General features: G+C 47.0%; 1 protein-coding gene across 1 annotated transcript in view; it reads right to left on the bottom strand.

Annotated features, from left to right (window-relative positions):
- GLRA1 (glycine receptor alpha 1) overlaps positions 1-13,319 on the bottom strand; it is a 51,137-nt gene extending 37,818 nt beyond the window's left edge. Inside the window, exons 1-3 of the mRNA XM_027081392.1 lie at positions 13,207-13,319; positions 11,601-11,767; positions 5,754-5,821 (exon numbers count right to left, since the gene is read on the bottom strand). Of these exons, the coding sequence (XP_026937193.1) occupies positions 5,754-5,821; positions 11,601-11,767; positions 13,207-13,319 (348 nt within the window). The remainder of the gene's footprint in view (positions 1-5,753; positions 5,822-11,600; positions 11,768-13,206) is intronic.
- Positions 13,320-13,535: the final 216 nt, after the last annotated feature.

The following is a 13,535-nucleotide window of genomic DNA, read 5'->3' as shown; positions in this document are numbered from 1 at the left end:
GGAAATGCAAGGCTCAGCCACGACGTGGAGGACAGTAGTCCTGGAGAGTCCCCCAGATCTGTAGCAGACTTTAGGTGAGTGATACATCAGTCTTTGCTGTTCTAAGACACTGGGATTTCAGGGGTTGTTTGTTGCTGCAGGAAAGCCTAGCCTAATATGAGTAAAACGGATCTATATCCTTACAGCCTGTTCAGCACGTACAGTATAGGACCTTAAAAACGGAGGTGGAAACAATAAATGAATAAATAGGGAACAGAAGGAAAAAAAAAACTAGAAAGACATTTCCTTAGGCTTATGTGTTGGAGTCCTTGGCTGACTGGTTCAATAGTTAATAATCCTTTACATTTCTGTAGCATTCATAAAGGGCTCTCATACCCACTTCTTGTGTATTCCTACACACCATTCTTAGAGCCAGGTGCCAAGGGGGAGCTGAGTCTCAGTGGTATTAAACTGTGGCAGAGCTAGAGCTCAAACCTTGGTCTGTTGTTTCCTGGTTCAGGGCTCTGTCTATTGCCCCCCTAATATTGACAAATAAGGCCAAACGTGCGGACGGTAGTTGCATAGGCCATTGCCAATCGTCAGGGGTCCTGGCCACAGTGTGCCTGTCTCTGTGCCAGGCTAGCCCAGCCCTTGGCAAGAGAGGCTGGAGCACACGTCCTCATAATGGCAATGCTGAGATTCATGCCCAAAGGACGTCAAGACCCACACGCACAGATACTCACACACACATGCACACACTCTGTCTCTCTTTCACATCTGCTGACATTTAGTTCCACATGAATTCCAGCTGTCTGCATGTCCCCACGTGTGCACACTCACACGTACCCCTGAACACATGTATCGACATACTCGTACACGTAGACTGTTACACATTAGATATTCTTTCACTTATTCACGTGTTCTTGTATTTACACACATTCACATGCACACGCGTACAGACATATTGCTGGCTCAGGTGCTGCTACATACTTAAGTATGTGCTTCACAAATATCCTTACACAATTACCTATGTGGAAATAATACCCTTCATGCATTTTCACTCTTAAGCACTTTCACGTAGTCCGACATATATACGCAGATGCATGCACATCCTCACTACACACATTCACATGTGCATTTATAACCATAGAAGTACACATACTTATGTTCATACCTGTACGTGGTCAGATACATCTCTCTCTGAGGTTACCTGTCTAAATCTGTTCAAACTAGCGTACACATATACACAGGCCAATGTGTACATTTGCACAAACACATGGTCCCACAATATACACATGCACATACATGCTGCATGACGTATAGATGCTGCAGAGCACACACTTAGGGGCACTCGTAAGCACACGTGTCAAGACAAGCTGGATGGTTCCCTCTAGGTCCTAGCTCCAGACCTTTCTCTTTTAGAGAGCCCGAAGTTGCTGCTCTAGGCCAGGACTCCCTTCCCTCTTCTCCCTCTCATCCATTCCTGTCCCTGCTTCTACCTTCATCTCACTGCATAGACTCAAAGAGAGTCGCTGGAAAGGTCAGATGAAGGCCAGCCAGACTCAGCCCTCCCCTCGTCAGGAACGGATAGAGAACCCTGTTGCTTTGCTGGCTGCCTTCTCTGCTCTCAGCTCTGGTGAATAAAGCCAGGCTCTGAGAGGCAGACAGTCAGGTCTGGGGACTCCAGCTGTTTACAGAGTGGCTCTGCACTCCTGTTGCCCTTAGAGAACAGACACAGCCTGGAAAGTTTCTGACATTGGGACTATGTCCATATTACCGTGGACCCAGGGTGCACGACCAGCTCTTTGTGTGGCTGGTGAGGCAGAGCCCTGGGATGAAAGTCTGGGGGCCTGGGCATGTCTGTTCAATGAAGTTCCCCTTTAGCTCTAACTTCTTTATGATGAAAAGAAACAAGCAAGGGCTGGGTAATCCCAAACATCCGGAAATTAAATGTTTATATTTGGCTCAGGAGAACGTGGGGTTTGGGGTGATATAGATCTGAATTCAATTCCCACTTCTGCTACTGATTAGCCGCATGTCCTTATGCAAGTGACCTAACCTTTCTGAGCCTCAGTTTACTTATCTGTAAAATGGGGATAACATGTCCTGCCTCATGGGGGTTGTTGTGAGGTCTACATGAGATGAAACATGTGGAAGTGCTCTGCATACTGCTTGGCACACAGTAGCATTTAATGTGTGGTTGTTGCCCTTGTTACTATATTTTTTTGTTTTTGTTCTTGTTTTTGTTTTGCGGTACGCGGGCCTCTCACTGTTGTGGCCTCTCCCATTGCGGAGCACAGGCTCTGGACGTGCAGGCTCAGTGGCCATGGCTCACGGACCCAGCCGCTCCGCGGCACGTGGGATCTTCCCGGACCGGGGCACGAACCCGTGTCCCCTGCATTGGCAGGCGGACTCTCAACCACTGCGCCACCAGGGAAGCCCTGTCTAAACATTATTGATCTCCACTCCAGGGGGCCATCTCTCTGTGCTCCCCTTGTTGGTTATCTCCATTTTCATTACTTACTATTTTCTCCTGAGGCATGCTGAGCCTACCATGATTTGAGGTTGGATTTCCACATTTGATAACGCTTAGGTTGTTGCTTAAGTGTGCTTTGTGGGCCTGGGGTCCCTCAGTTTCCCCCGTCTGTGCTCTTCAGTGTTCTGGCAGTTACAAGGATTGGATCTTAATCCCTGCCCGGTCAATAACTAGTTCTGGGACGTGATGTCACCAAATCTCGGTTTCCTCTGCTGTAAATTGGGGAATATTGTGTCTGCCATGTCTACTTTGTAGAGTGGTCATTACAGTAAGTATCTGGTGAAGGAATCAAGTGAGAGAATGAGTGTGAATATGTGTTGAAACTTACTAGTGGCATTTCATGATAACTGACATCATTGTGTGTGTCCTATGTGTCGGACCCTGCACTTAGCACTTCTGTGCCTTATCTCCTAATCCTCACAGCAGGTCACAAGGTGGCCGCTGTTGGTCCCCTGCTCTGCAGATGAGGAGGCTAACTTAGGCTACCTTGTCCAAAGCCACAGAGCTGAGCCTCAGATTTTGTCTGGGCATGGAAGACTGTGTCCTTACTGCTGTACTGTCTCTGTAGAAAGCAGCATGCAGCAGGAATGAAGTCTGGAAAGGTAGACAAGAGATACCAGAGAAGGGTAAGGCTCAGAGAAGTCTAGGAATTGCTCAGGATCACACAGCTAATCAGTGGTGGCTTTGGGGCTTCAGTGCCCAGAGGCTCCATCATCGCCACCATCATCATCATCATCGAAAACATTTAGAGCACTTAACAAAGCATTTACTGTGATAAACACTTCCCTGCACATAAATTCCATCCATAATAACTTGAGGAGGTAAAAAAAAAAAAAAACAACTTGGTGAAGTAGTATGATGTTAATCACCCCTGGGGTTTTACATACAACGAAGCTGAGGCTTAAAGATACGAACCAAATCAGCTTCTTACATATAGTGAGCGAACCCAGGTCTACGTCACTTCAGAGTCTCGGCTTTTAACCACCACGCAAAATAAGGGCAAACCACGACGCCTGTAGTAATCTGTAACAAGGAAATAGATCTCTGTGTGACAATTACAGGGAAACAGGTGGGGGTGGCCTTGGAGTGCAGATATGTACACCTGTCCTCAGATAACCAAGTTCTTAACATAACCGGGTGGCCCGTGACTTGGTTTGATGACTCTTTACCATTTCAGAAGAAGAGAGGAAGTGTCAACACTCACCGCACAGGGCCTATGAATAATGTAGACGTCAATGCACTTCTGATTTGGGAGGGAGAAGAAGAAAAGCAGAGAAGTTCACTAGAAGCTCTAATAAGATATCCATTCACAGAGTGGAAAGACTTGGCTTTCGAACCTGGAGGCCCAGTGAAAAGCAGCCATGCTGGTTCCTAGTCGACAGGTGGGACCATCTCCATATGGAGATAAAAGGCCTATGGGTTTTAGGGAATTGATCGCTTTTCCTTTGGATGTGGGCAGGGTCTCTTGACCATATTAAGACAGACCTCTCTGCAGGAGCATAGATTTTGGACCATTTGCCCCATGACATACGGAGCTCAGTGATTTTTGCCAGTTTGGGACTAGAAGGTTAGATCTAATCTCCATAAATGTTTAGGACCAAATAATGGTTTGAATCAATAGACAATATATCTGATTTGGCTTATTTGTTTTAGACAATGACTGAGACCTGTTATTAGATCACTGTGCCAGCTGCCGAGGTTACCACAGGAAATGAGACAAGATTCTGGCCCCCAGAGAACTGACATTATAGTGAGAGGAGGGACACACGAGCAGACTGTGAGAGTGTAGGTGCAGATGGTCAGTGCTGTTATGGGAATTGTAGCACGTGTCACAAGAATGGGTAGAAGGGACCCATCACAGGCTTAGGTCAAGCGCACACATGAGCTCACACACGTGTACACACGTGTTAGAGTGTGAAGCCTTCCTGTGGAGGTCATTCTTTTTTTTTTTTTTTTTTTAAAGAATAGCTTTATTGCTTTGCCAGGCAAAGGGGGACACAGAGGGCTCCTGCCCTTGAAAACTGTATGTCCCCTTGCAGAGGTCATTCTAAGAGGAGAGTTAAGGGACCCTGGAGGCTGGCAGTGGAAAGGAGGCTGGAGCGGGTGCTCTGGGCAGAGGCCTCAGCAGCATCAAGAGAAGGCTGAAAACCAGAGGGCGAGCACGGCCTGTGTGGAGAACGCCGGACAATTCCATTTATCCAGAATGGGAAGCAAGAGGGAAGAGATGCAGCCGCGCAGAATCAGAGGGGCCTTCTAAGCTTAATGCTGACGGGGAGGGGGTTCCACAGGGAGGCGTTAATGCAGGGGACTGGCGTAGTTAGGTTTGTATCTTAGAAAGACCACGGTGTGAGGAAGAATGGATTGGAGGCGGGCAAGATGCAAGTCTTGGGACGCTTTGCAGTAATGTGGGCCAGGCACCATGGAAGCCTGAGCAGGACCAGGGTCAGGCGGACGTAGGGGAATGGGTGGTTTAGAGGATTTCAAGGCAGGAACATCTACAGGGCTTGGTGATCGACTGGCTGCTTCTGCCGCTGCTCATAAAGAGATGATTGAAACTGCCTTAATTATTTTCTCACAAGCTAGATTGCTCCCTTCAAAACAAGTATAATTGATTTTTTGTTTTCAAGGATTGAGAAAAAAAATTGAAAGTAGCATTACATTTAGTTATAATCACTAATGTAAGATTTACTCTTTGTAGAGATGAGAAAAACATAGAAATACTGAAGGATATGAAATCATGCATAAGTCTACGATCCAGGGATAATTGCTGTTAACATTTTGGTATTTTTCCTTCTAGTCTTTTTTTGTAGAATAACTGATTTACTTTAAACTTTTTACTATGGGAATTTAAAAATACATACAAAAGTAGAGAGAAGAATCAATATACCCATTTTAGCTTCTGTAACCAGTCTTCTGCTATTGCACAGTTGAATTTTAAACTTAAAAGCAGGTCTTTACATTTGCTTTAATCTAAAACTTTCACCTGTTGATAGAATTTTGCTTTTGTAATTCTGAGTGTTTAGCATGTGCTAACCCAGCTAGCTCTTTGGCCATTTTCAGATGTATGTTTTTACCCAAAACATTGACTAGGACAGTAAAAATGTCCAGTATACCACTGAAGACGTGAAAAAACACCAGATTTTCCACCTCCTTGGGGAAGACCAGCGCAGAGGGTAGATATTTCAGGGAGAGAGATATCCCGAGCAGGAAATAGCAGCTTGTGTTTTGACTCACTTACCATAGTTGTCTCAGCAATGGAACCGAAGCTGTTGATGAAAATGTTGCAGCTCACGTTCACCGGGGGACCTGCCAATCAAGAGAGATTCCTGCTTAGTTCCAAGGCCAAGAAGAAATCCCCAGGATAGGACCAGTTTGTGGGATTTTGACTTCAGGGATGGATCCCCCTTGGTGGAGGAGACCCTTGCTTGACCTGCACCCCACCCGCGAGCAGCGGGGACTCCCAGCCACATTCTATGCCAGATTCCCTGGTCCCCAAGTGAGCACCAGGTATAGAACACCAGAGGCTGAGCCGGGATATACTTTCATTAACAGGATAATTCATCATCCTGCCATATGGTTGAAATCCCTTCCCCAAACCCCATTGGCTGCCTTCTAATTTGCGGCTGCAAGGTTACAGCTACAACATTTGGAGGCCATCTTGGGAATCGCAAGGAACAGCAAGTTCTTTGCCTTGAACTTATGAACCAAGAATGATTGTCTGAAAGGGCACTGATGGGAATTACCAGCTGCGGTATCCAGAGGGAACCTCAAAGGAAGTCCGTAAGTCTTTGTTAAATACTTTCCAGGCAAGCTTTTTGAATACTACTGCAAGGGCAGGAAGGAAGTGGAGGGATATGTGCTCTTTGGAATCTCATTGCTAGAGGGACCTCTGTCCAATTGAAGCCCAGTCTCTTCATTTTATACTATTAATTACAGCAGCTACCATTTACTGAGCAGGTTTTGCTGTTGTGCTGAGAGTACTACTAACATTATCTCATTCTATCCTCTCAACAACTCCATGAGAAGACATGGTTATTCCCTCCATTTTACAGATGAGGAAACAGAGGCACAGAGAGGTTATTTGCCCACGGCTACACAGCTAGTAAATGGTCAAGCTTGAGCTCAGATTGATCTAATTCCAAAGCTAGTGGTCTTAATGGCTATACTTTTTGAAAGAGGTTCAGAGAAAGGAAGGGGCATGCTCAAGGTCACAGAGTGGCAGAATCCAGGGTTTTAAGCACTGGGCTTCCACATGTGCTGAGAAGAGGGCCGGCATAAAATAACCAGGGAGGAATGTGAGAACGTGGGTAAGGGTCATAGAAGCAGTAGGAGTCCAGGTGTGAGAGAGGTTCTGAAGAGTGAGGCATTAGGGAAGACCTCATGAAGGTGATGACCTTGAGCTGACCTTGAAGGTGGGAGGACTTGGATAATAGGTCATAATCCTTCACTTGAAGATTGTGACATGCCATTTGTGAATTTTTTCAGGTCCACTTTCTTGTTGATCCCCATGAGGTCCTGAGGTTGGCAGGGCAAAGTTACTGTCCCAGCTTCGTAAGTGGAGCACAGAGAGTTTTAGTAACTCACCTGGGCTTATTTACCCAGCAAGTGGTGGAGCCAGGACTCAAACCCAAGTTTTCTGATACCCACTTCTCTCTGTCCCTCTTGAAAAAGTAGCCCAAGCATTTCACCCAAACTCAGCCAAGACTTCCTTCTTTTCGGAAATCCTGGTGTATAGGAAGGGACTCAATCCTGCTGTGAGAATCCAGGTTTTCCTTCCAAGGGATTGCCAGGATTCCTGGCTTTTAGACGTAGCCCCAAGCTCTCCCTGGCTCTTTGCCCTGAGACACGCCCCTTCCCTTTTCTGGGTTGCAATTTCCCCATCAATTTGGTAGAGTAGATCTTGATCTGGGCAGTCATTCTCAGCTCCATGGGGTTGCAATTCCCTTATGGAAGCTACCCATTTGAATTATGATGTTACTGTTTAGAATTTCAGGGCTGGAAGGTCTCTCTCTTTTTCTTTTTTTTTTTTTTAACATCTTTATTGGAGTATAATTGCTTTACAATGGTGTGTTAGTTTCTGCTTTATAACAAAGTGAATCAGTTATACATATATCCCCATATCTCTTCCCTCTTGCGTCACCCTCCCTCCCACCCTCCCTATCCCACCCCTCTAGGTGGTCACTCGGTGCTTTGGAAGGTCTCTTAAAAGTCACCTAATCTATTGCTTCTGAAACTGAGGTGCAGACAGGATTGTCTGCCGTAGCATCATCTGGGAAACTTGTTAAACTACAGATTCCTGGGCCCAGCCCCAGACCCAGTGAACCCAAACCTGTGAGGATTAGCCCAGAGTTTATTTATTTAACAAGCGACCTGGGTGATCCTCACGCAGAGCCAGGTTTAGGAACCGCTGCTACCCATGCAAGACTTAGCACTCGATCACCTCCAGCAGTGGGGAACTCATTTTGTCTCGAGCAGCCCTTTCCATAGTTGGATGGCTCTGCTTGCTAAAAACTTTGTCCTTATGCTGAGCGGGAATCTGCCTCCTTGGTCACTTTCACCCAAACAAAGGCCCACTAGGGTTTTCTTCCCCTCATTTAGACTCAGATCCAGGTTTTCTTTTCATTTAGCTTCATACCATTAAGATGCCCCAAAAAGTTACTGCCTTTGCCTTGAAATGACGTGCACAGAGTTCCCACCCAGGCCCTGTGCCTTGAAATGACGTGCACAGAGTTCCCACCCAGGCCCTGCAAGTGTCTGGTGCTGTGACTCCCATATAAATTAGATCCTGATTTATGTGTGCGAGAGGACGCCAGCCAAAAATGATCCCATGGGGAGCTGTGGTTCATTGAAATAAATCTGAAATTAAATTATCCTCAAGAAAATTACAATCTGGCTGCCTTTGGCAGCAGCATAATGTATATATTTCATTAAATATTAAAGTTTAACTTTGCTTTTGTGTATATGTTTGCATTGGGCTGTGCCCCTGATCCTGGGAGCCATTGTGACATGCAAAGTCTTAGTGAAGATACACAATACCGAAGCTGACGGGGCCTGGTCCTACTGGACCATTGTACAGATGCAGAGACAGAGGCCCAGATATGTCAAGTGATTTACTCTGGGTCACAGATATCAGGGAAGTAGTGGGAGGGTTAGAATCCAATTTTCGAGCTCTTTACTTCAGTATTACGAGTTGCATTGCCACTATGTTCTGCAGACGGAGGCTGCTCTCCCCGTCCCCCCTATCTTTTTTTTTTCTTTTTTCAGGGTTGGATCTCATCTTTATTGAACATTTTGATATTTTGCTCATCGTGCCTTTTATGCATTAGCTTTGATTTTTCTTTTTTTTTTTAACATCTTTATTGGAGTATAATTGCTTTACAATGGTGTGTTAGTTTCTGCTGTATAACAAAGTGAATCACTTATATGTACACATATATCCCCATATCCCCTCCTTCTATCTAGAGAGTCAGGAGCAGGCAATTTCCGGTGCTTGAAGGAACCTGCTGTGTGATTAATCACGCTGTGGAGTTTTCAAAGCAGGCAGGCCTCTCTTCCTGTTGTGTCAGGGTCATGGGGCCTACTTGGCCTGGCCTTTTCAGGAGCTCTGTAGTTTGCGGGGGGCTTTTGGGAATCTCATGTGTGCCTGGGTGGAAGCATGAAAGAGGCCATGGGGCTCAGGGGCAGGGGTCCCCTGCAACCAGTGTCTCAGCCCTCACCACAGGGAGAGTAGAGAAAGCTTGCTCCCTACCTCCTGGGGTGAGGTTCCAAGAAGCTGCACTTGTTGCTCAAAGCCCACATCGTCGAGGGGATTGTAGGGGTTAGAGATAGTGCAGGGTTGCGAGAGGACTAAGAGATTATCTAGTCCTGTATATTTTGGGCCCAAGTGCTTGGAATAAGGTTTTCAAAGTGAGGAGGGGAAGGGCCCCGATTCAACGGTCTTAGAGTCTGGGTGAAATTTTATTTCTTAAACATGTTCACTGCTAAGTAAGTAAGTAAATAAATAAACGAATCAGGAAATAAGCAAATAAATAAATCAGTAGTATTAGAGAATTGAGTCAGAGCAGCTAGCTGGGTTAAATTCCCCGGTCTTGGCAGTGTGACTTGGGGAAGTCACTTAACAGCTCTACTTAGCATATTTGTGGGGTCATTCGTTCATTCATTCATTCATGACAGACTTATTGAGGGCCTTCTTTGTGCCAAATACAGTGGTATGCACAAAGGATCACTAACACATGAACCCTGGATGCACCCACGTTCCGCAAACGAGCAGAAGACCAAGGCACTTCTACTCAGGCTGGAGTTCCAAGAGAGCCCACCAGGGGGCGGACTGGGATGGAATTCCTGAAAACTGCTGCAGATGCAACCTGGTGGTCAGTTCTCTGGTGTGTTTGATTTGGCCAATGGTGTTTCAAAGATGTGATTTAGCTGCGAACTTGGAAGATTTCACATAAACCCCCCGACTTAAGTCTTATCTTGGAAGGTCCGCTGCCCAGGGCCTGCATTCCTACCTGGCAGCTCTGGGCAGGAGCTGAGAAGCGGCAGCCCTTAGAGGAGCCTGTGCTTTCTGGTTTTCTCTGCTTATCCCCAACCCACTTCAATCATGTACCATATCTGCCGGGCCCCTCTGGGTGTTGGGGGTGTTTGAGATTGTGACCCTGATGAAGGGCTTGGGTGCTGACTTATCTGCCCTTGAGGGAAGAAAGTTTATGCTAACGATCCTGGAGGATAACGGCCTTAGGAGCAAGGCACCTTGAGGTAAACAGGGGTGGGAGGTGGGCCCCCAAACAAACCTCACTGCATTTCCCAGACTGTTTTCTGTTTGCAGAGCGCTTTGAGAAGGGGACTTACAGGGTGGGGGACAGAGTGAGCAGATATTAGGAAGCTGTTACCAGCTGTCACATCCCTTGTTTGGTCTTGGACTTGAGCCAAAAGGAACAGTGAGGAAGGGCATCTGGAATCAAGAATTGATTAGGAGGTTGGCAGTGGGTCTTTGAAATAAGATTTTTGCAGGGGTGCTAGGAGGAAGGTCAGGGTCACGGACTCCCAAGGAGGTCCTTAAGACTGTGCCTGCAGAAAACCTGCCCAGCAGTTAGAGATGGTTAGAGCCTCCTAAGGCATCAGTGGACAAAGGGAACTGGTCCGCTCTTGATGTAAGACATTAAGATCTCATAGGATTGTGAGCTGAAAGAAACTTCCCAAATCGCTTCAGTTAGGGTTTGTAAATTGGCTACCCCACAGGGCATATCTGGCTCCCAAACGTGTTTTGTTTGAATTTACATGTTTTAGGATTCAAGAAGTTTCACGTAAATCTTGATTTCTGGCTCTCGTTGGACTTCTGGATGGTCTGGGAACATGGGACCCACATTCCTGTAGGTTAACTACTCGCTGGGGCTAAGGAGGGGCCGCCCACTTTCGAGGGGACTGCTCCTCTATTTCTCCATAGTCTCTCCCTATCTCCTTATTAGGCATTTGAAATTGAGACTGTGATTGGGCAAGAGAGTTCCAAAATTATTTGTTAATCCAGGGGAAGCTTTCAGTGGATGGATGGTAGTTGGAAGCTTCTCATGTAAGACGAATAAAAGTGCAGCTGCTTGGGGGAGAAGCAAGGGTGGGCTTGCTCATCCCGTCCTCTGTTTCTCCCTTTTGGGACACAGGGTAAAAGCCTCAGAACTCCATGAAGCATAGTTTAAAAACCACAGAGACAGCCAACTCCATGCCTGCGGAGAGGAGACTGTGAGGCCCAGCAAAAGCAAGAGGCTTATCTAAGCTCAGAGAGTAATTTTGTGCCCGAAGCAAAACTTGAACCCGTTTTTCCACATTCCACCTTAATCTCTTGTCCATTATACCGGAGCTAGCAAGTAGGTTTAATTCACGTACTGACTCTGGTAACCAGAGATACTGTTGAGTTGGACTCTCCGAGCCTTTGTTTGGTCTTGGTGAATTGACGAACAGTATCTGCCTCGGGTAGAGGAAAGAGTCATGGAATTCATACCCTGTATATATCATCTGCATACAATTCCATGCGGCTCGCTGCCACAATCTAGGAAAGCAGACCCCTGGGGCTCTGAAAGGCAAGTTTATCTACCTTTAAAATTGGGCCTGATCCTGGCATCGTATCCAGAGGTCCTCCCCATTAGCTTATCCAGGAAATCCGAGGGTGACATAGACTTGGGTGCGGAACGGGCCGCTTCAGCCTCCTTAGAAGCAGCAAGGCTAAGAAAGGAGAGAGAAAGCAGAGGGTTAATGACGGCCCTTTCTCACACTGTGATCAGATCCCAGTCTTGCTCAGCCCCTGTCGCTTAGCCAGCCATAAGAGCCACTAGAGAAATAGGTGATAGGAGTCCTTAATGAGGTAAGGCCCACGCTACCTTGTTTACCCAGCCTAAGTATTAGCCAGCGTGGGGTCCTGTCAGGCAGCCGAGTGTCTGATTGATGCTGAGAAGCTGCTGACTCTTTTAAGGCTGTATCTCTAAGGTTTAGGGCAATCACAGTTGGCTGCTGGTTTCCCTGGGAGAGGAGATTGACGGGTTAACCTCCCACTAGGTCCAGCCCTGTGCTTTGGGTGCCTGTACTTTCATAGGTCCGTGCAACAGTGCAGCCAGAAAGAATGTTAGAGATCAAATAGTCCAGCCTTTCCCCAAAGTTTCTCTTCAGAATCAGTTACTAATTTTCTAAAAAAAGATGCCAAAGTCAAATGCATTTGGGAACACAAATTGAATCAGGCGTCTTTACCTCGGGTCTTCTCAGAACCTGCAGCAAGTCTAGATCCTGTACTTATGGGACTATCTCATATACTTTCAAAATTGCTCAGCTGGGGGCTTCCCTGGTGGCGCAGTGGTTGAGAGTCCGCCTGCCGATGCAGGGGACACGGGTTCATGCCCTGGCCTGGGAAGATCCCACATGCCGCGGAGCGGCTGCGCCCGTGAGCCATGGCCGCTGAGCCTGCGCGTCCGGAGACTGTGCTCCGCAACGGGAGAGGCCACAACAGTGAGAGGCCAGCGTACAGCAAAAAAAAAAAAAAAAAAGTTCAGTTGGGAAAACTGAGGCACAGCTAGTGAAGGAACTGACATAGGTCCCAGAGTCAATCAGTGGCAGCTAGCCTCAGTGTATCAAGAGTTGGGGGATTTGAAATCCGACTGCCGGGGATGCTACACGTTGTTTCTGTCACCAACTACCCCCAACAAAGTAGTTATAGGTCTTCATTCGTGCCACAGTAAAAATTATTGATATCTAAGAACAGCGGCCCTTCCCCTGCCACACTCTCAGAGGCATGCAGATTCTTAGAACCGTCAAGACTGGAAGCTTAAGGGTTGAGGATCAATTATTTCTCAGTTGCTTTGGGCAACTTAGCTTCCCTGTCTTGAAATTATACCCAGGAGATAGCTGGAAGCTAGTGCAGCCCCGCTGTGCGTGCTGTAGGGCTGGTGCGTTGGAGGAAGTGCATGTATAGAGATGCCTGTGTGTGTCGCATAAAATGAGAGCTTCTGTCACCTAGCCAAGCAGGACGTGTCCCTCAAGGGTTTGTACTGCCTGTCTTGTTCTTTGCCTCGGTTCCTTTTCTGATCTCAGAGTTGTAACTGTTTAAGTGATCCCCTCTAATGGGTGGCTCTCAAATCTCTCTCTCCACCCTGGCCTCTCCCTTAAGCCCCCTTTCTTCATTTGCAAACGCCTGGGGGCGGGGGGGGGGGCGCGTGTCTATCTCGATGTCCTGCCAGGCCTCAAGTTCATTCCAAACCAAATGCCGCAGCTTCCGTCCCAAACTTGTTTCTCCAGACCACAGATGCCCAGGTGGCACCGACGTCATCTTCCCATTCTCTAGGACTAGACGCTTCAGAGCCGTCTAGTCTCTTTGTCCCCTCTCCTCTCGCGTCCCCTCACTCACGGGGGCCTTTCCTGTCTTGCACATGTTATGGCCATGCTACCTTGTCAGGTAGTTACTTGTGTTTGTGTTCCAAGACCAGCAATCGTGGTGGTTGTATTTATTGTTTGTTCATTTAATCTCCTACTGTGTCTACCACAG

This window comes from Aethalodelphis obliquidens, unplaced genomic scaffold, assembly GCF_003676395.1.
Source record: "Aethalodelphis obliquidens isolate GAN/ISIS:26980383/991018 unplaced genomic scaffold, ASM367639v1 scaffold45, whole genome shotgun sequence".
NCBI lineage: Eukaryota > Metazoa > Chordata > Mammalia > Artiodactyla > Delphinidae > Aethalodelphis > Aethalodelphis obliquidens.
This window is presented reverse-complemented; position numbering and strand designations above follow the sequence as displayed.